A 20,121-nucleotide genomic window follows, 5' to 3' on the forward strand; every position below is an offset into this window, starting at 1 on the left:
CTTTTTTTTTTTTCTTTTTTTCTTTTTTGGTACAAAGCATCCAGGAAAGCTTTTACTTCTCTTTTTAAAAAATAAAAACTAGGTTTCTTTTTAAAAAAGACACATGAAAAGGAAAAAAAAAAAAAAGTCAATTATTTGCAATCGCTCTGTTTTTATTCTGCCTTCCCCACCCCACCTACTTCCCTCCCCTCCCCTCCCCCCCCTTTAATTTGGACCAATTTTCATTCTTTTCCATATATATTTAATAAAATAAATAAAGGATTTTCTTTGTCGTGTATTGCAGTGCCATTTTTTTTAAACAAAGGCTTCATGGCTCAACATTGCAAGGTAATAACAAACAAAAGGATTATACATTAAAATCCTCCCCCTCTCAAGACTCCCCCTAGCCCTCCCCTCCAAACCACGAAATAGAATACAATTCAAGTAGTCTTTTTTTTTTTATGTTTTAAATGTATGGATATATAAGACAAAGCAAGTACAGAACTGGTTAACAGAGTGTCCCCATTTTATTAGCAAGTGAGAGTATATCATAGGGAGATGTAATTGATTCCCCCCTTTTTTACGGTTCCTAGACAGATAATATATATTATTTTAAAACCAACCTATTTTACAGCCCTCTGCCCACCTCTCAAACCCATCCGCTCACCGAGTCCCAAGCCTCAAGCCAGAGACTTGCCTTTCCCCCCCGCATCCCATGCAGCGATCCTAGCCCTGCAGCCGCCCGGGTGCATCCCTCCTCCTCCTCCTCCTCCGGGGCCCCACTGCGGGGCGAGGGGAGGAGGGCAGGGGGCGCAGGGCAGGGAAGGGGGGATGTCCGGCGAGAAGGACGCAAAGGGCAAGAGAGGGAAAAGGAGACGGTGGGGCACGGAGCTGGCGCTTCTGCAGGGGCTCGGCGGCGAGGGCTGGCCGGAGCATCGGCGCGCGAGCAAGCCGTCAGGGTGGGGAGGAAGCGGCAGGTCCCCCATGGCTTCGGGAAGCCAAGCTCCGCCGGGGGTCCGTGCAGAAGCAGGGCCTCGAGTTGTAACTGGCAACACCTTCACCATTCAAAATAGTTTTTGTCTCTAGAACAGTTCCCTTTTAGTCTAAATTGTGGTGTGGTTTTTTCTTTTTTTTTTTTTTTTTTAGAAAAAAAAAAAAAGGATGCGTGTCGATGTATTTCTGTGTGTGCGTGCATCTGTGTACATGAGTAACAGCCAACTAGCTCATATGGTCATGACCAAGCTATATTTCAGAAGAGAAAAGAAACACATTTATCACACTTTTCCTAAAACGAAAAGCTAAAATTTCAAGTTCAGTATTCGCTATCTTGTCCTTCCCTCCCCACCCTCCCTTGCTATTTCTGGGTTTTTTCCCTTCCAACTTACTTTAGCACCATAACACATTTTAAACATTACAATCCCTCTTCAGATACTACACAAAATGTCCCATAAAAATAGTGCTTTTTTTGCCAAAAAAGTTATATAATATATTATATATATAAATCAACTAAATCCGTGGCAAATGTGCAATGCAGACGCCTCCTCCATTTAAAGTGAGCAACAGCTCACTTTTTTCTTTTTTTTTCTTCTTTCCCCTTTCCTTTTTCTTCTCTCTTTCTTGCCTTCTCTCTCCTCTTCCTCTCCTTCTCATGTCATCGATGATTTCAAAAAGGTGCAAATCGATTTGGAATCTTGTAATGAAGCACACACACAAAAATGCAGATGGGGGCTCCTCGGAACTTCTTCTCAGGTACGTTTTTCTTTTAAAGGTGCAAAAGAAAGTTATAAAAATAAGAAAACCAAAAAAAAAAAAAAAGAGAAGAAAAAAGTGGGGCGGGAATGAGGCAAAAAAATTATATCCCTCGATATTTCTCCCCATTTTATGTTTTTTTCACTTTATTGTCAAGAAAGACACGGAATGGACTCTTCTTCTCGAGAAAAAAAAAAGATTTAAAAAAAAAATTTAACTTCATATCCTTTTTCCCTCTTGCTCTTTCTTTTGTCTTCTGGCGTTGGCACCGGGGATGTCACGCAGCGCCCGGCAGCAAAAAGTTCAAGTGCCAAACTGTCCCTTTGCAAGTACAGGCTTGGAAAAACCGGGGGGCGCGGGGGAACGAAACAGGCTCTGGGAAACGAAACAACCCTCCCCCCCCACCCCGAAAGGACGATGCCGCAGGAGCGACGCCGCTCACCGCCGCCGCCGCCGCCGCCATCCCCTCCTTGCTGTGTCAGTTGTTGGGTTGGGGCCGGAGCGGCGTGAGGGTGCCCCGCCGCCCCGCTTCTCGGCTCGGCAGCCCCGGGGACGGAGGGGCTCTGGGGCCGGGTCTCGCCAGTCCTCCCGCCCTCCCCCGGGAGATCAAAAATCGAGACGGCCGGTCAGGGTTCATTTCTGGGGGCCGGCCGTTTCGGGGGAGGCTCGCGCCGCCGGGGGCCTCTGGCTGGGCAGGGAGATGAGGGGACGGTGCAGTGCCTTGGCTTCCTCGGCCGCTTGCAGCCCCTCCGCCTGCCACCGGTACCGGCGAGCCCGCAGGATGCTGGGCACCTCCCGCTGCAGCCGCTGGGAGCTTTTCTTCTGCCACACGTTATACTTGGAGTACTTGGTGTGCGAGGGCTTCTGGAAGCTCTCCTGCAAGGGGACAAGATAGCAACGTCAGCCTTGCCGCAAGCCTGCCTGGCCTCCGGACGGCGGTTCCCCTTTTTGAGCTCCATCCATCCCACGGAAACCTTGCCCCATCCCTGGAAATAGTCAAGGTCAGCTTGGACGGAGCTCCAAGCAACCTGCTCTAGTTGAAGATGTCCCTGCTCATTGCAGGGGGGTTGGACTAGATGACCTTTAAAGGTCCTTTCCAACCCAAACCATTCTATGATTCTATCATCCAGCCCACCCCTGATCCTCCACCTTATTAAAAGCTGGCTTTGTGCAGCGTATTTGGCATGAGTAGCCATCTCTCGAAGGCTCTGCAGAAGCAGCAGACCTTGCAGCTGGGGCTTGTTCTCTCCCACCCGTGTCCTTCCCATCTTTCCTCTTGCTATTTATTTCGGGGAAGGGCCACCATCCCGGCGCAGCCCCTCTACCTTGCTGAGCGCCGGCAGGCCCGCCAGGGAGGTGGCAGAGAGGTCGCGCTCGGACTTGACGGACTTGGCGCAGTAGGTTTCCAGCAGAGCCAGGTCGCAGCTCCGAAAGCAGCATTCCTCCACGATCCCTCGGTTGATCCGCCGGTTATTTCGCCCCACCGGTCTACCTGCAATGGCAGAGACCCTCATGTTAGCCACCAATGTGGACCAGACCCTCTTCCCCGCTCCACGGCACCCATCCCCTCACAGGCATCCCTCCATCAGCCACCGGAGCCTGGTGGGTCCCACACATTTCAAAAACAGCAGTGCTTCTCCCAAACCAGCCAACAAACCAGCTGAGTTTCGCATTAAGGCTTTCCCAGACAATCGCTGTCGATGCCAACAGGGCTCCCTGAGTGTGCGCGGCGCTAATTAAAGGCACTTTACATGGCAGTGATTTATTCCCCTCCTATATCTCCAGCACGGGTGGCCCTTTCGGGCACAGCTAAAGCGAGGAAGCTCGAGCCCAGCCCGGCCGCCAGCGCTGCACCGATTCCTGCGACCATCTCCGATGTTGATCCTGGCAAGCGAGTTTTATTAGAAAGAAGCGTCGCGGTGTTGCGGCTGCCAACCTCCCTCCGTCGGGTCGACGGCTCAGGCAGGTGAAGCGAACCAAGGCGGATAAATTTTACCAGATGGGACAGCTCTGAGACAGCTGCAGAAAGAATACAGGCTCCCGAACCCGCCAAGAATAGCTATTAAACTTAATCTTTTAATAAGGATTCCTCTCCCGTTTCTGCCTGCAGAAGGATGCGAAAGCCCGTGTCCAGTGCAGCAACAACCGAGTGCATTTCATGTCACCGCTTAATGACTGCCAAAGCGCTCCAGAGGAAAAGCCCGCATGAGTTTTACTGGGTTTCCTCCCCTTCTTGTAATAATGGAGATGGGCAAATTTGAATTTCTGATGCAAAACATATTTGCTTGGGAATTGCAACTTCCAAAACATAAACTGTCCTGAAATGAAAGGATTTTCTCGGCGTTTCTGCGCGCAAGTGTTTGTGTTTGGGCCATTGTGGGGTTTGCGGCGGGGGTTCAGCATGCTGCCAGGAGCACCTCTTCCCAGCGCAAGGTGCTCCGAGGGAGGGGGGCAGAGGCCAGCACCAGCAGGGCTTGCAAACACGATCCGGTACTGCATCCCAGCCAGGAGAATTTGGGCATGGGAAAAATTGAGAGTGAGCTGTGGAGGTGCAGTGCTGAAGGCTGTTCACCGTGCCATGCTCGGACAAGCACCCGCCTCCCAGCCAGCCTGCAGGAACGCACCTAATAGTCCATGTTGGCCCCACTGCACGACCTGTGGTCCCCCCACGCGCTCCAGACGAAGCGGGCAGTCAAGCATTTGGCCTAAGATTTAAGTACCCTGGCTTGCAAGGTGCTGGCCAGTTTTCCTGGATATCCCATCTGGGTGCTCACCCAAAGAGCCTCAGCACGAAGTGCAGAGCGCAGGAGTTTTCTGTGCATGCAGTGCAACCCCACGGGTGAAAAGCAGCCCCATGTGTGCAAGGCAAACACGCATGGGCAATGCAGCCCCGTGTGTGTGTGCAACGCAGCCCTGCGCGCGCGATACAGCCCGGCATGGGCAATGCAGCCCCGCATGCGCGGATGCCACCCCGCGTGTGCAACGCAGGCATGCAGAACCCCACGACTGTACCTCACCGTGGGCTCTGCAATAGCAAAGCAGCACGGCACGCACTCTCTGCTAAAATCATCCCTGCCCCCATCGGTGGGGAGCCCCCTGCTCCATGCCGGTGCATCGCCGTCGCAGCCGGAGGTCGCGAGGGCAAACGCGGCATCGGGGCGCAGGGTGATGGGGCAGCCAACTCATACCATGGAGCCCGCCTTCGGGAGCCATTTCAAATGCTCTATTTTCCACATTCATCTTTCCCTCCTGCGCCACCACCCTCCTTTTCTTTTCCTCTTTTTCTGGAAAAATCTCCAGCACAACCTTTAACCAGCCCCACAGGAAGGTGAGAAGGACGGTTCCCTCTTGGTAAAGGCTTGTCAAAAGGAGCACTGTTCGGAGTTTAATTTTCTTTCTATAGATGCTTGTGGCCAAGAGGCACACTGGATTGGGCCCTCCCTTTACAGACAGGTGCCTGCAGCCGTAGGAGCGATGCCGGCACAGACAAACCAGGTGGCGATGCCTGAGGGAGACAGGGGAGAGAAGCCAGCCTGGGGCCACCTGCATATGTTCTTCTATAGGCATGCGACACCCGACGAGGTCCACGGGAGACCTGCACTGCCACCGACAGCCCACATCTCATACGGCCCCCGCTCAGCACATATCAAGCCCAGCACCCAAACCTGCGTGCCTGGCAGGTTGCTGAAGCATCGGACTGCTTCGGAAAGGCATCCTGGAGCACGGGCAGAAGGAGGGTTTGGAAGGAAAAGAGAAAAAAACTCAAGTCACCCGCTCTCGCTCGCACACCCCCAGAGGGCTGCATTCACACACGCTCCCGCTGAACAGAAGGTTGCACAAGTGACGACACGCACGGTTCGGGGAGAAGTTAGAGGTTTTGAAAGGTTACACGTTTCCTCTCGAAAACAGAAGTTGCCCGCTTGCAGCTATGTGTTTGTTTGGGAAGAAGAGGGGAGGGTGAAAAACATGCAGCAAAGAGGGACCGTTTTCACTGCCTGGCCGTCGAGGGCACTTTCTGGCATGGCAGCGTGCGGTGAGAGGACGGCAGTGTGGTATCAACAGCCCAGGTGTGTCACTGCCCGGGCGAGCTGCCGGCAGGGACCACAGCGACGGCATGGCCCCTTCCTCCCAGCTGGCTGTCCCTGCCCGGCCGGGGGGCACACGAACAGCCCCCGGCCCCAGCGCCCGGCCACTTCTCTCTTGCATAAAGCTGCGGCGTGCTGCTCTCCCCTTGCCTGCACCGCTGCCAGCTCCGCTGCGACGGTCCGATAGGGCACATTTCCCATTACATAATTGTCCGTACGGATCTCGCCAAATGCTGATACAAGCCTCTGTGGGAGAGTGACTTTAGGAAAAAAAAAAAATAGGCAAACATAACAAACGGAGATGTAGTCCCCAACGCACCTGGAGACAACAACCCAGGGAAGAGATGCCAGGCTGTTTCTAGTCAACAGCAATATTGCTGCTGACCTGGATTGGGAAAAGCGTTTGTTCCATAACACGATTTACGCACGGACTAAAGGTTGAATTTCCTGGCTTTTGCCCATGGCTGGCATCTCACTTTGCTGCCACTGCCAAACCCAGGGAGGGTTTTGCCACTCCGTCCCTTGCCCGCAGGGGGAAGCTGTGCGGGCTGCAGCACTGCTGGGGCGCGCGAGCCACTTCCCATGGCAGCGATGACCGCCTCCTCCCGAGGAAACGCGCTTCCTCTCGGCCTTCAATGAATGGCTGTGCTCTCTTTTTCCCCAAATTGTGCTCCACCAAAACCTCCCACAGCTCTGGGAAGGGGATGAGCCCTGTGATGCCAAGCCCAGTGATGCCAAGCCCAGTGATGCCAAGCCCAGCAATGCCAAGCCCGGTAATGCAAAGCCCTCCGGCTGCCCGTTGTTATTCCCACCCGGCAGCGGGCTATCCCAACAGGGAGAGCTGGACATCCCGGCGGCAGTGCAAAGCCAAACCCATTCCCGGGAGAACCTGGAGGCCGCGTACCTGCAGCTCAGCTATGCCTCCGTGCCGGAGGCGGTGGCACGGCCGCGAGGGGACAGGAGAGTCCCTTCCCTGGCATCACCACCCTGCTGCTCCGGGCTCCCCACCCACGCCGTGGCCGGACGGATGCCACAGGGAGGGGTGTGCGGTGCCGGTGCCACCCTAGCCGGGTCCCCTCTCCTCCGGTCAATCAGGCGGCAAGCCGAGTGGAAGGGGACTTTGGGTGTAAACAGTCCCCGCGCCCCTGTCGCAGGAATGTCAGGAGCAACAAGGGGGCCTTTGTGCGGCGCCGGGCCCCGTCCCAGTGCCCCCGGCCTGGCCCTCCCCCACCCCGGCACCGCGCTTTCCCCCCTGCTTTTTCCTAGTATTATTCGGAGGAGCGGCGGGCGCGCAAGAATGTGCCCCGTCAGCACAAGCGGCTGCAAAGAGCTAAATTCTTATCAGCTGTTGGAAAGGAGGAAACAGGAGCTGTTGTTTACAGAGAAGTCGGACGCCTCTCCCCCTGCAGCCCCTTCTGCCCTCCCTGCCAGCATTGCATGACAGCAGCTTCGCGGCTGGGGCTTCCTCTCGACCTGCCCCGCTTTTTCCACTCGGGGCTGCACTCAGCATCCTTCCACCATCCCCGCGGTGGGTGCCAGGGAGCAGGGACAGTGGGTCCCGACCCTGACACAGAGTTGCAGTGGGATGCCACTACCTTGCCGGCACCTGCAAGCCAGTCCTAAAAGCCTTAAAAGTCACGGAAGGGAGGAATCATGGCAGAGGCAGAGAGCAAAGCACTCATGGGCACAGCTGCAGCTTGCCCAAGCATCCCCGGGATGCGGTGCAGGGCTAGCGTGGTGCACGTGGCCGTGTCCACCCGGTGTCCCGTGGCCAGCTAACCCTGTCACTGCCTCCTCCTGCCCCTGTTGGTGCGGCTCTTTTGCAGACCCAGCTCTGGGAGGCAGCTTGAACATCCTCAGCCCCCAGCACCTGCCAGCCACAATGCCTCCAAGGCCACCTGGGGGGTGGGACTTGCTCCCCATGCCAGCAGACAGATGGGCATCCCAGTTATCAGGAGATGCACCCTCCTCAGTCTAGGTTGCATATCTTCCCTGTGTCCAAATGCTTTGGGGACGAAACACCATGGGTAAGCCGCATCTGCTTGCATGGTTGCGAGCAGCGCTGTATTTCAGAGCTAGCTTTGCTAGCTAAGTGCTCCCTTGTACGAATGCCGAGCATCGTTTAAGTACTTAAATCGCTGCTGAAGCAGAAAACCGATAATTGTTTTTCATACCTTTTTTTTCCCCCCAAGATTACCAGTCAGGTGCTTGTGACAAGCCCTGTCCAGCAAGCGGGGCCCACCTGTGCCTGCAGGACAAAAGGCTGCCCAAGTCCTTTACCTCCCGTACAAACGACTGCGTTAGCGCAGGCTGCTCATCTGGTCGCGCATCCCATGCTAAGAAGTGCTCATCACCAACCCAAGCCTCATTTTAAGATGTAAACCCACAATCACGCGACATAACGGTGCCCCATCGAGCCTATACGGTGACAACAGTGTATCCATGAGGGTTTAGGAGTGAAGATGAAGCCAACTGACAGAGGTAGAGGGAAAAACTGAGGTGAGCTGGGGATGTCCAAACCCTTCATCAAGTAGAGCCATCACCCAAAATGTCTTCAACCCTGCATGGTACATCATGGCACAGGCTGGCCAGATGCCGAAGGGAGGACTTCGCTTCATCCCCCGGCACCTGTGCACTCCGGAAATACTCAAAAAGAAGAAGGGAGAAGACAAAAAAAAAAAAAAAAAAAAAAGGCAAGAATCCCCTTGCAAGCATCAGCCTGGCCACTTGGCACCAAGCAACTTGTCTGCCTTCAAAAGTGTTTTTATTTTGGCCTGGTCGGCTGGGTTATTTGAGGTGAAAGGAGGTCAGTTTGTCTGTAAAACAAAAGCCCCATTCCCTTTCATCCCCAGAGAGGGGGAGGAGGGAAGAGAAACCATGGGAGGGAGACGGATGCTCCTCTATATATAGAGGGAGAGGAAGAGGTGTGAGAGTGTGAGAGGAGCTCGCCTCCTCGCCGCACCAGTAAGGCCAACCCCGGACCCACCGCCTCAGCTGAGATCCAGCGCACGGCTCGTTGGCGAAGGAGAGGTGGAAGGGGAGATGAGAAGAGGAAGGGCTCAGCGAAGGGAAGGAAGCGCGCCCAGGGTGTTCCCCAAAGTGCCGCCTGCCCGCAACACCCAGGGGGGCCACAAAAACATCCCACTTCTCAGCTGGGACAGGGCAGAGCCATCGCCCCCAGCTCGCTGCGAAGCCACCTGCAGCCCGACCGCCTGCCCAAAATTACACAGCCCCAACACTGGCTGCTGCTGGATGTGGGATCCCTGCGTCTCGCCCTGCCCAACCTCAGCAGGCAGCCTCGGCCAAGTCTGGCTGAGCATCCAGGCTGGGAAGGGACATCCAGGCTGGGAAGGGACGTCCAGGGTCATCTCCTAACTTTGGAGTGCCCCGTTCACTGCACAGGCAGACTGGGATGAGAGGGAGGATGATTCTTGACTCCACTACTGCAAAAAATACTCTGTTACTTGAAAGGGACCTTTTAATTCTTTTTCCCAAAGCAGAGGCAAGACTGCCAAATGCACAGCACCGTGTGCAACTGGAATCTCCATCCTCTTCCCCCCTGTTTGGAGCTGCATCTTTCCTGTAGTCAGTCACTCTGTGGCTCAGTCCTCAGCAGGCAGCAAGACACAGGGTCTTCCCTCTCCCAAGCAGAGAAGGGCACCGAAACACCAGAACAAGGCGTCACGCACGAGGCACCTTCACCCATAGACTACTGAGCATCCATCGCTACCGGTGTACCCCTCCTCCTCCCCATTTACCAGCTAAGCCGTTGTACTGCTAATGCCAACAGTCCAAACCCCCAAAGCATCCTGCTGGAAAGCCCGCTCCAGCCAACTGTCCTGAAGTCACCTCCACTCTGTGGACAACAAGCAACACTGCATTTTTTTGCACTAGCTGCGCTGCAAAAGCGTAAGACGTCACTCTTCAGCGACAGGTTGACCAGCAGGTAGCCAGGAGGCCATAAAGAGTATTTTGGGAGCAGTCTAGAGGCTGCTGCTATACCCCAGCAAAGCCTGCCCAGAAAGGGGGAGCGCTCAGCTCTTGCCTGCTCTCAGGATGCAGCACTTGGGCAGCAAGCTTTAAAAATAAGCCGGGGCCCAAGCTCAGCAGAGAGCTGGCTGCAGACATCCTCGTTTAATGACTTGCCCACACCACTGGTGAGCCAACCACCCATGGCTCCCCAGTGATATTCGCCTTTCCCGAGCATCAAATGCAGGACCCAGTCTCCCCATGGGACCAGACAGTCCCCAAAACAGGCGCGAGGTGGGTGCATGTCACACTGAGCACGTCACTTGTTTCACTCCTCTCCTCACCTACCGCCGTGTACAAGGCAATCACAAAAAACACCAGGCTGGAAAACCCCTCCTTTCCCTCCCAGCCCGGCTCCCCTGAAGCAAGGCATGGGGTGGGGGCAGCATCCTGCCCACCACCGGCGGCCGCCCGGCACTTACTGAAGTAGAAGCCCCTGTCCCCGCAGACGAACTGCAGCGTGTCCACCAGCTCCCCGCCGCAGAGGGTCTCCGCTGTGCTGTACGCCGCGGCCGAATCCAACGCGTAGGCCAGGAAAGCCAGGAGCAGCAGCAGCATCCGCCTCGCCGCGCACATCCTCTGCACCTGGGGACAGAGGCACAGCGTTAGCACAGAGCGAGAGACCCCTCTCTGCCACCTCCTCCGGGCAATGCATTTCCCCCCCCCCGCGCCCCCCCGCCCCCCCGCCAACCACCAGCACGCCGGGGGGTTCGATGCCCGGACATGTCGGGATGCTGCAGGGAAGGACCGGCAGCGCTGAGCCGGCTGCCGGTGCAAGGCTTTCTCCCTGCGCTCGCCTCGCCGGTCAGCCGCTCCGGCCAGACAAGGTTTGCATTGAAGCGGTTTTTCCATTGGAAAATCCCACTTCAGCCTAACTCTGAAAGGCTTTTATTCCCCCTGCTCTTTCAACAGCGTGACTTTTTAATTTTTTTAGTTCCGATGACAGGTTTTCACGCCCTACCTGAACGCATGTTCCCCCAAAGCAGAAACAAATGAAGTTTCAACCTGTCCTACAGCTGCTTTTGACGAAAGCTGGGTTTTGCCAGGCAGCGGCGGCCTTCACCCCAGGTGTGCGAGAGACCCGCACAGCCGAGGCTCGGGCAATCGAGGGGCTGATTGCACAAGCCATGTTTGCTGATGAGAGCCGGGACCAAGAAGACATCCCTCAGGAGCAGGGCGGTCCCACGGGAAACACGCCTGAGGCATCACCAAGGAGGGCCAAGGGGGTATCAGCCGGCACGGAGGATTAAAAAAGAAACTCCCTGGATATTTGCTAACTAACCCGAGGATTTCCTCTGCCTCGGCTCCAGCAAACAGCTTTACCTCTGTGTCAGCTTCTGCAGGTGTAAAGCGAGGGTGCTATTGCCCCTCTGGACCAAGCAAGACCCATGGATGGTTCGAGGCGTTAAGAGTCCCTCAGTGATTAGCATCACTGTATAAATACAGCCAAATAACGATGGTGGCCAGTCAGATCAGCTCAAAACGATGAGAACTGTTGCAAAATAGTAGCCAGAATGGGGCAATGCTAAATCTCACGCAGAGCATTCCCTCTCCCCGCTAACGTTCCGCCAGGATGCTGGGTTTCACATCCAGCCTTCATCACCATAGCATCTGAGCAACTCAAGAATAATATCAGTTAATGAATATTACCTCACCCCCCCGGGATGCTCGGAGATGGAGCCGAAGCCCAGGATAGATTAAATGACTTGCCCAAGGTCACGGGGGAAGTCTGAAGCACAGCCAGGAAATTAGCCCAGCTCCCCCGGGGCCCCGCTACGGTCCTGCCAGCAATAAAGCCACCCTTGCTACCAATTTTTTACTAGCACGTAGCTCAAATCATTGCTGCTAGAAATGCGCCGTGCTTACAAGTAGCGAGCTCTTCTGAATGGCAGGAGGACAGGGATCAGCAGCAAGAAAAGCCAGAACGGAGGCTGCAAGGTCTGGGTGGGCGGAGTGGGACATCCCCCCAGCACAAGGTTTGATGTCCATCATATAGCACAGCCTGTGCTGGCAGAGACCAGCAAGGCTGGCAAAACCCCTCCAGGGCTCTGGAAAAGAGAGGCAGCAGCACTGGGAACAAACTGGGCTCAAACCAGCAAGTGATGGGACTGGGGACAGTTTTTCCAGTAGCTTTTGCCCCACCTTGGGAGCGAAAGCTTACACCAGGAGCAGAGGGATGGCAGCGGGCTGTGATTGCACCACACTGCCACGCCGCAGTGTTTTGCCACCAACACCTTTTCACCTTGATTTTTTCATCCAGTGGCCAACGGGTGTTTACGGCCCCCCCGCCCCAGCATGACCGTAGCATCACCTGCACTGCTTGAGTCACTCCCCTGGTGTGGCAGCATTGGCAGCTGGATCTCCAACTGACAAGACGGCAATGACCCTGCTCCTTCTCCTTTTTTTTGTCTTATTTTTTTTTTCCTTTTTCCTATTTTTTTACATGCAGCTCCTGATTGCTGTTGTCCCCGGGGCGCAGGTAGCGCTGGCAGCTCATTGCCAGGGCGGCAGATGCACGCCAGCCAGTGCCGCCACCGAAGCTGCTGACGTGGGACTTGAGGACACCCAAATAATCCCCCGTCCCCAATTAGGCTCAGGCTGGCTGCAAGCAGTGCGGCTAACGAGCAGGCTGGGCGCCGGCCTCCCCCCAAGCTAGAGCCGGTCCTCCAGAAGGAGCTTCCTCGGTGGCACAGGTGACAAACGCAGATTTCCCTCCACATCCCATCTAAAGAAAGGGCTGAGATGCTCTGAAGCAAGGGGAGAGTGAGGTTTTGTTGGCGGGGCGATATCTGATGCTGGGGAGACCTGATACCTTCTGTGGAAAAAAACTTGCGATCCTCGGAAAATACCAGCTCCTGCGCAACCCACACTGCAAGCACAAGGTGGGCCCTGGCAGCCCTCCTGCCTCCACTGCGAGCCCTTGTAGGGTGCCCACGCACCCCCTAACTCCAGCCGGGAAGCCCCCCTGAAGCCACGAGGACAGGGACAATCCAAGCGCTGTCACCCAGGGCTAAAGCGGAGGTGTGCGATGCGATGAAGTCCCCTTTTGCTCGCGCATCAGCCACCCGCCTTTTCCACCGCTGTCACCTTGGCGTCTCCCCGCTCCCTCCAGCAGCCGTGTAATGAGAAACTGGGCAGCAAAGCAAAAAGCATCTTTATTTACTACCCGGTGCTGCAGTTTCTCTCCAGATTGATGGAGCTCCAACCCAACGCAACCCCGTAAACCCTTCCCTCTCGCTGTGTCCCTACAGACCCTGCAGAGGAAAAACCCCCAGGCTTCACCCAAAGGCAAGGCAGGCTCCTGGGCTGCTGCCACCGGTGCAGCGCATCCCGATGACCTTTCAATCGATCCTTGTCCCCTCTCACTTCTCCTTAGCGGGGATGAGCAGCACCCATGCAGGAGAGCTCACACCCACCAGAGCAGGCGCTGCTCCCCAAAACAGGGTGGCACGGCATGGCTGGGTACCCGCAGCCCACGACCCGGTGCAAGCACCACACTGGCTGCCCAGATTGCACGCAGCTTCAGTTGTTGTGGCCAAATCCGACTCAGCATCATGAGTCAAAGCCCTGTGAACCCCTCCAAGCCTTCATTCCGCACTGGAAACGTGGGACAGCACTGCTTTTGGTTTCTATTCCAAGTGTTAGGACAGGCCCAACAGCCTCAGTTGTGGGACAGGAGTAAATTCACACTGGTGGCTGGAAAAACCCTTCGGTTTTATTAGAAAGCGTCTCTCACGTGAGAGGCAACAGGAATAAGGAGAGAGGCTACGCCCAACAACGGTTCATCCTTGCCAAAACGGGCTCAATCAGCCATGCCGCCTGCCGTTCCCCCTCAGGTGCCTGCACAGAGCTCCAACGCTTCAGGATGCAGTTTTAACCAGGGCCGATGGGAACGGCAGCGTGAGACATGCCGGCTGAGCACCAAATTCCTCCTAACGAGGACTCAGACCCCACACGGCGTGCAAGAGGGTGATGCAAGGGGAATTTCTTTGTTGCACGGATGCCCTGTACCATCCTGGGAATCGCACATGAGAGCAGCCTTCTCGGCATGGGAGAGGCTCAGACAAGCCGTCGGAGTCACAATGCTGGCCTCCCCTTGCCTGGAGAGGGCCTGCTCTGCTCTCCGTCCTTCCTGTCCCTCTCCTGCCTTCCCCTGCATCCCCAGGTCCCCATGCGAAGCCAGGCTGCTGCAGGAGCCAGCTCGGCCATGAGCTGCTGCGCATGGGATGCTCCCAGCTACTGCACCCATGGCCGGGGACCCCCAGTAAACCTCTCGGCAGCCCTCAACCCAGCAGGGACATGCCAATAGAGAGGGTCCTCTCAGCATGGCTGCAGTGCGCCGGGAGCGAGCCCAGGGACAAGTCTGCAGCGGGAGCCACCCTCCCACACGAGGCCGTTAAAGGCTTTTTCAGGATTTTGCTGCAGATTCAGTTGGATCGACGATTTCTGTCCAGCTGCTGGGGAGTCGGAGGCCAAGAGGCCACAATGTGCTACAAGGCCCTGTTGCCAAATCTCGGAGGACAGCTCAGGCATCCCTTGCATCCAGGCTTGTGCTGAGCCAACCAAACCACGGTGCCTCTCTTGGGCAACAAACGTCTCCCCAAAAACGGAGACTAAACCTCCTGTCTGACCTAATTCCTTCTTCGGTCTGGCCTTCATTACAATTTAATATGAACAGAACAACGTAGGAGGGAATTGACAGATGGCCCAGTCTGCAAAATTTGGATTTGGACAGCAAAAAGAAAAAAAAAAAAAAGAAAAATCTCACTTCTTTGTGGAGCAGTGCAGCATTTAACAGCAAAAAGTCATCGGCCCAAACCCAGCGGCATGTGCAGGAGGAGAAAACCCCAGTTTGTGCATCCCAGCCTTCACCACCCTCCACCCCTCCAAAAAAAAGAAAAAAAGAAAGCGGGAAAGCAGGCAGATTGATGTTTCGCTGTGCCGATGGATGCCTGCGAGGGATGCCGAGTGTCTCTCTGCGTTCCTCCTCTGGGAGGGCAGCCCCAGGAGAGCAGGGAGCTGAGCCGGTTTCCAGCGCAGCTCTCCCGACGGGGCAGGAGGCAGGCGCCCGCGCCAACCTCGCACGTGCCAAGTCAGCGCCGACCCAGCCCACGGGCAACCTTGCACAGGGCGCCAGGCCACGACACCCTGAGGTGCCAAGTGGCAAAGGGCTAGAGGAGGCCAGCGGGGAGAGGCACAGGTGCCTTGGCAGCCGAAAAACACCCTGGGGCTGCGTCTTGGGCAGAGGCACCGGGATGAGGCACCTGAGGGTACCCGAAGGGAGAGGAGCCGCCGCGTGCTGCACCGCACAAGAGCCTCCTTTTTTTCATGTAAAAGAGAAGGATGAGATTTCCAGCCCGCAGCTTGGAAGGAGCAAGCTTCAAAACAAAACTTTCGACCATCGAGCTGTCAGGCGAATAAAACCGACCCAGGACCAGGGGTTTTGCTGTTCAGCTCAGGCTTGGAAAAAAATAAAAAACCTCCCGATTCCTGGCACCTGGCTCGCATGACATTTATATGGCTGAGGTTGGCAATGCCGCTGCTATTTTTAGCCCTCACATTTTTGTCTTCACTGCTCGTCCCCACCAGCAGCCCACTCCGTCCCTCGCCGGGGGTCACCTTCCCGCCTCCCCGTTCCGCCAGCGGGGAGAGACTCCTGCCTCCTCTGCCCGCGGGACAGGGGCTGGGGCGGGCAGGGGAGCGCTGCCTGCACCCCGCGGCTATCGGGGCTGCAGCAAGGGCTACCGGAGCTGTGGAAAAATCAAGCTGAAAAAGGTGAATGGGGTATTCAGTACCATTTACTCACCCCACTGGGGAGTAAGAACGTATTGCACAAATTTTGGTATGCAGCCCAGAAACATTTGATTTATTGCATAAAAAAAAGGAAATGCAATCTTGCTTAACTCTTCTAAAGACAGCTGGCAGGATCCAGGGAAGGGATTTAAGTCCATTTTAGTAGCCTCACTTAACTCCTTTCTTTATTGTTCCTCTCTCCTTTCTGCATTCCCATCCAAAACCTGGAGTATATCAGGGAAAGTTAACAGCAAGTTAAGCTGTTAAATCAGAAATTGCGGTGACTGGAGTCTACTGGCAAGTGATATTCCCACAACACGTTGAACTTGCTTTATGTCTTGGCAGAGCGGCTTTAACCCTTTCAGAGCCAGGCTGCCACGCCAAGGCAGATTTCTTCCCCCAGTGTCCCCCACCTCTCCCCGACCCGTCATGCAAACGCCTGGAGGGGGGCCGGTATCTCTTCACCCCGTAAAGACACATAGCGGCCTTTAAAAGCAAAGACAATCCCAAAGAAGGATCAGAGAGGTCAGTCCCAGGACACGAGCAGGGAGAGGGTGGGCCACTTAGAGTGCTCGTATGCACTGCTGGAAACACACCAACTCCTCGGTCCCTCTAAAAATAAGACCTCACCTGCTGTGTTTGCTTTATTTAAAAAAAGAAAAGTACAGCAATGCTTTTCTCTGGTGCTCCACGGGGCAAGCCGGGCTCGCTCCGAAGGCTACAGGAATCAATGGGAAGACATGCACTGACACCTCCGGGTTGCCTGGTCAAAGCAGCAGCCCTCCAGCCGGGCTGCAAAAAGGATCACCTGTCAGAAAAGGCACTGGGACACACACGCAGACACATTTTGGCTCTCAAATTTCATGTGGCGGTGGGAGGGGACCCACGGTGTCAAATCTTTTATCCCTTAATGAATTTTCACAGGAGCCGGGATAGCCCCTTTGAAAGGCTGAGTGAACTTGTGTGGGTGTCGACAACATGGAGCAAGATTTACAGCTCTGACCCATTCACCCCCACCAAAATTGTCAAGTTGGGTCCAAAACAGCTCAGTGAAGCTCAAATCAGAAGTGTCAGTCAGTTTTATTCCTCCAGATGTCCTTAGCACAAAGTCACCCTCACAAAACCCCACGACCCAGGCTCCTCAACTCCCCTCTAAATCAAGGCAGGAGGAGGAATAATAAACCCAACACGCTGCACCCTGCAAAGTAAAAGGAAAAAACACAGACACGCGCAACCTGACAACAAATAAACCCAAAGAAAAGCCAGGCCTTGGCCTCCCAGGCACATCCCGGCATTTGGAAGAAAACTACAGGCTTTGGATAGGAAGCCTCGACTGGAGGGTTGAAAGCAGCGTTTCTCCCGAGGTGTCTATTTAAAACCACCCACACAAACCTTGTTTTTACACTTGATTGCTCCACGCCGCCTCAGCGAGACCTGGCGTATCACAAACCCTGCTAAAGTACCACTGGCTCGAGGCGAGGCAGCCACATCTGCTGGTACAGTTACGCTAAATCCGAGTTTCCTCATGTGCCCCAATTCCCTACTGCTCAGAGTGCTAAAACCTTTCCAAGTTGCGCTCTTAAAACAATTACTGTAGGGAAAAGCAATTGGGAAGGAAGAAGAAGGGGAAAAAAAATAAAAAATAAAAAATAAGAAAAAAATCACACAAAGTCGAAGGCTGCATGCCAACCATTAACTCTCACTCCATTTTGGCTGCGCTTTCTTGTTTTTCCTCTCCGTATTTTTATCCCTCCGAGACCGAGCGCGCCGCAGTGTTTTGCAGAAGGACGAGCTGAACAATCTCCCCGGGTCCGCGGAGCCGGGAAACTGCCTGTCCCTTCCCCGCGCCGCCGCGGCCGCCTCCCCGCTCCCCGAACGGCCCCGGCTCCGGCGGGAGGGACGCGGGCGGCCAGCGGCCGCGCAGCTCGCCGTGACCTCGCATAGCCCCGGCCCCCGCCGCCGGGACGGGACGGCCCGGCCCCCGCACCACCGCGGGCCGCCCGCACCGGCGCGGTGCCGCCAGCAGGCCCCGCACGCCCGCCGCTCCCCACGCGGGGCATCCCCGCGCCGCGACGCCGCTCGGGGCGCGCAACGGGCGCGCAAACCGCGCGCAAGCCGTCCCGCCGACAGCATCCCACCCCCCCGCCCCCGGCTCCGGACCACCACCACCATCCCCCGCAAGGTGCCGGCAGCCGGCGGGCTGTCCCCGCCGCCGGGACGCGGGGTCCCCCCCACACACCCCCGGGATACCCCGCGCACCCCACCGCCGCGGGCCGCCCCGCGGCTGGGCCGGCTCTCGGGGTCCCTCTAGTGACACGCGTGGGGACGGCGGGCAGCGGGGACGGCGCGGCTCGGCATGGCACGGCTCTGCCCGGCGTGGCACGGCTCTGCCCGGCATGGCACGGCTCTGCCCGGCGTGGCACGGCGCGGGGGAGCCCGCCCGCCTCTGCCCGCGGAGCGGCGGCGCGGAAGGGCGCGGAGGGGCGCGGAGCGGCGCTTACCTTGGCGCTGCCGCTGCTGCTCTCAACTTCTGGCGGCGGCGGCGGCGGGCCGGGGAGGAAGGCAGGCTGCCGGCAGCGCTCATCCGTGTGTGCCCCGGCGCTTGACATGCTGCTCTCCTGCCCTGGCAGCGATCGCGGCTTTGGCTCGCCTTCCCCGCGCCCTGGCTCGCTCTCCTCGCCTTTCCTTTTTGGAATGTCAAGTCCCTGCTTGATTTTGTCTGAAGGATGTTATTTTGTTACGATCAGGTATTTTGTTATTCTAGAGAGCGAGCGAGCGCTTTCCTTTTCTTTCTTTCTTTTTTCTTTCTTTTTTTTCTTTCTTTTTTTTCTCCTTTTTTTTTTCTCCTGGTTTTCTCCCTCCCGTCTCCTGCTTTCTTTTTTTTTTTTTTTTTTTTTTTTTTCCCCTTCCTTCTCTTTCTCTCCTCCTGCTTTGGCTGCCCCTTGGGTGGCTCTCACTTTTGTGTTTACTGACTGCGTCCCCCTGGCCGGGGCGGAGGGGCCGGCTGCCTGACTGCCCGCTGCTCCCGGCTGGCTGCCCCACGAGCGAGGAGACAGGCAGGGCGCTCCGGCTGCCCCCTTTTTATACCCCCCCAATGGGCATGCTCTGAGTTCCCCAGCGAACACCAGCCCGGCCACGCAGCCAATAATGTTGCAGAGCGGTCTAACCCCCTCTCTTCCCTCCCTCCCTTCCTTTCTTCCCTCCTTCTCCCTCGTAACCCTCCGGAGTCCAGCTCGGGGAGGGAAGAGGGGACAGAAAGTTTCTGCCGCACGGTTTCTTCGCGGGCTGCTCCCGAGTGGGGGCTTTGACCCACCCCGGCCGACGCCGGGCGGGAGGCGGGGGGACGACGGGGGGCTGCGCGCATCACCCACCGCCCCCGCAGGTGAGGGGAGGAGGTGGGGGTCCGCGCCCCGACCCCCTGCCCAAAATGCTGGGGGGGGACCCCCTGAGCGTCTCCGGCTGCCGGGTGGCGAGCCCCCAGCCCTGCGGGGTGAGAGGGGGCAGCGGGAGATTGCCTTGCCCGCCCCGCTTTCGGGGCTCTCTCTAGGTGCGCACAGGGCACAGGTGTCCGCGCCGGCCGCCGTGCCCTGCGCCGGCCCCCAAACTGCTCCGAAGGGCTCCCCGGCGAAGGCACGGGCATTCAGGGGTGCCGGTCGCACGGCCCCCTTGGGCTCTCACGCCTGCCCCGGAGCCCTGCCCCGTGTTACGCGCCCCAGTGCAGGCAGGCGAGCCCCCGCCTCAGCAGAAGCGAGCCCCCGCGTCCACCCGCGCACGTCCGTGTGGACAACATGGACGCTTCCCCTCCGCAGGGCAGCGGCACTCGGATTTTGCACCCCCGCAGAGCACCTTCCCGAAGCGGTTCCTGCTCACTAGGTCGCCTCTGTTTCCCGCGGGCTTTTGCAAGCCGAGCACGGTTGCCTTTAAGCCAAAGGGACTTTTCCCAGGCTTGGCCGTGCGTGTGGAGCGGCGCGCGGGCTGCAGGCGCTCCCGCTGCTCCGCCGGTGCTGCCTGGCAGTCGCCTTGCGCCGCATTTAGGAAAACTCGCCTTCTTCCAAAGACCTGCCCGGCAAAGCTGCCCCACCGGCGAAGCGGCTGGCCCAGGGGAAGGGACCCCGCTCGCTTTTGCCAGTGGCAAAGGCAGCCCCCAGCCAGCCCCCGGGTGTCCACACCCTCACCCAGCCCGGGTGGGCGCCCACTTGCAGGGATGCACAAGCCAGGCTGTGCCACGGACACGCACCCTCCTGGGTGCGGAGAGGAGCAGAGCTGCTTGAGACTGGGCAGCAGGCTGGTCCCTCTCAGGCAGCGCTTGCCATAGGGAGTGGCATGAAAGGACAAGGATGCAACAGCCCTCACCCCAACATGCAATAAAGAAAACTTCTTTTCTCTCTTTTTTTTTTTTTCAAGTTTGCACTTCTTTCTGTCAAGGATGGGGGGCTTGGTGCAGCTCTGGACAGTCAGAATTGCCCTCAACATGCCCAAGACAATG

General features: G+C 56.8%; 1 protein-coding gene across 1 annotated transcript; it reads right to left on the bottom strand.

The window, feature by feature from the left end:
* Positions 1–1,570: 1,570 nt before the first annotated feature.
* IGF2 (insulin like growth factor 2) lies at positions 1,571–18,689 on the bottom strand. Its single transcript, XM_074585705.1, has 4 exons — positions 18,137–18,689; positions 10,265–10,427; positions 3,054–3,220; positions 1,571–2,604 (listed from the first exon to the last, which is right to left on the bottom strand). Exons 1-4 carry the CDS (start codon positions 18,242–18,244, stop codon positions 2,362–2,364), a joined length of 681 nt encoding a protein of 226 aa, XP_074441806.1. The 5' UTR covers positions 18,245–18,689; the 3' UTR covers positions 1,571–2,361.
* Between the last annotated feature and the right edge of the window lie 1,432 nt (positions 18,690–20,121).

The sequence above is a fragment of the Larus michahellis genome, chromosome 4, assembly GCF_964199755.1.
Source record: "Larus michahellis chromosome 4, bLarMic1.1, whole genome shotgun sequence".
NCBI classification, from domain to species: Eukaryota; Metazoa; Chordata; class Aves; order Charadriiformes; family Laridae; genus Larus; species Larus michahellis.

What these genes read in the sequence shown, in the direction of transcription:
- IGF2 (XM_074585705.1), bottom strand. Translation starts at nt 18,244, where the DNA reads ATGTCAAGCGCCGGGGCACACACGGATGAGCGCTGCCGGCAGCCTGCC. An exon ending in GCAGCAGCGGCAGCGCCAAG is followed by an intron (nt 10,428 to 18,136) that starts GTAAGCGCCGCT and finishes CTCTGTCCCCAG; the next exon opens with GTGCAGAGGATGTGCGCGGC. An exon ending in GCCTGCCGGCGCTCAGCAAG is followed by an intron (nt 2,605 to 3,053) that starts GTAGAGGGGCTG and finishes GTCCCCTTGCAG; the next exon opens with GAGAGCTTCCAGAAGCCCTC.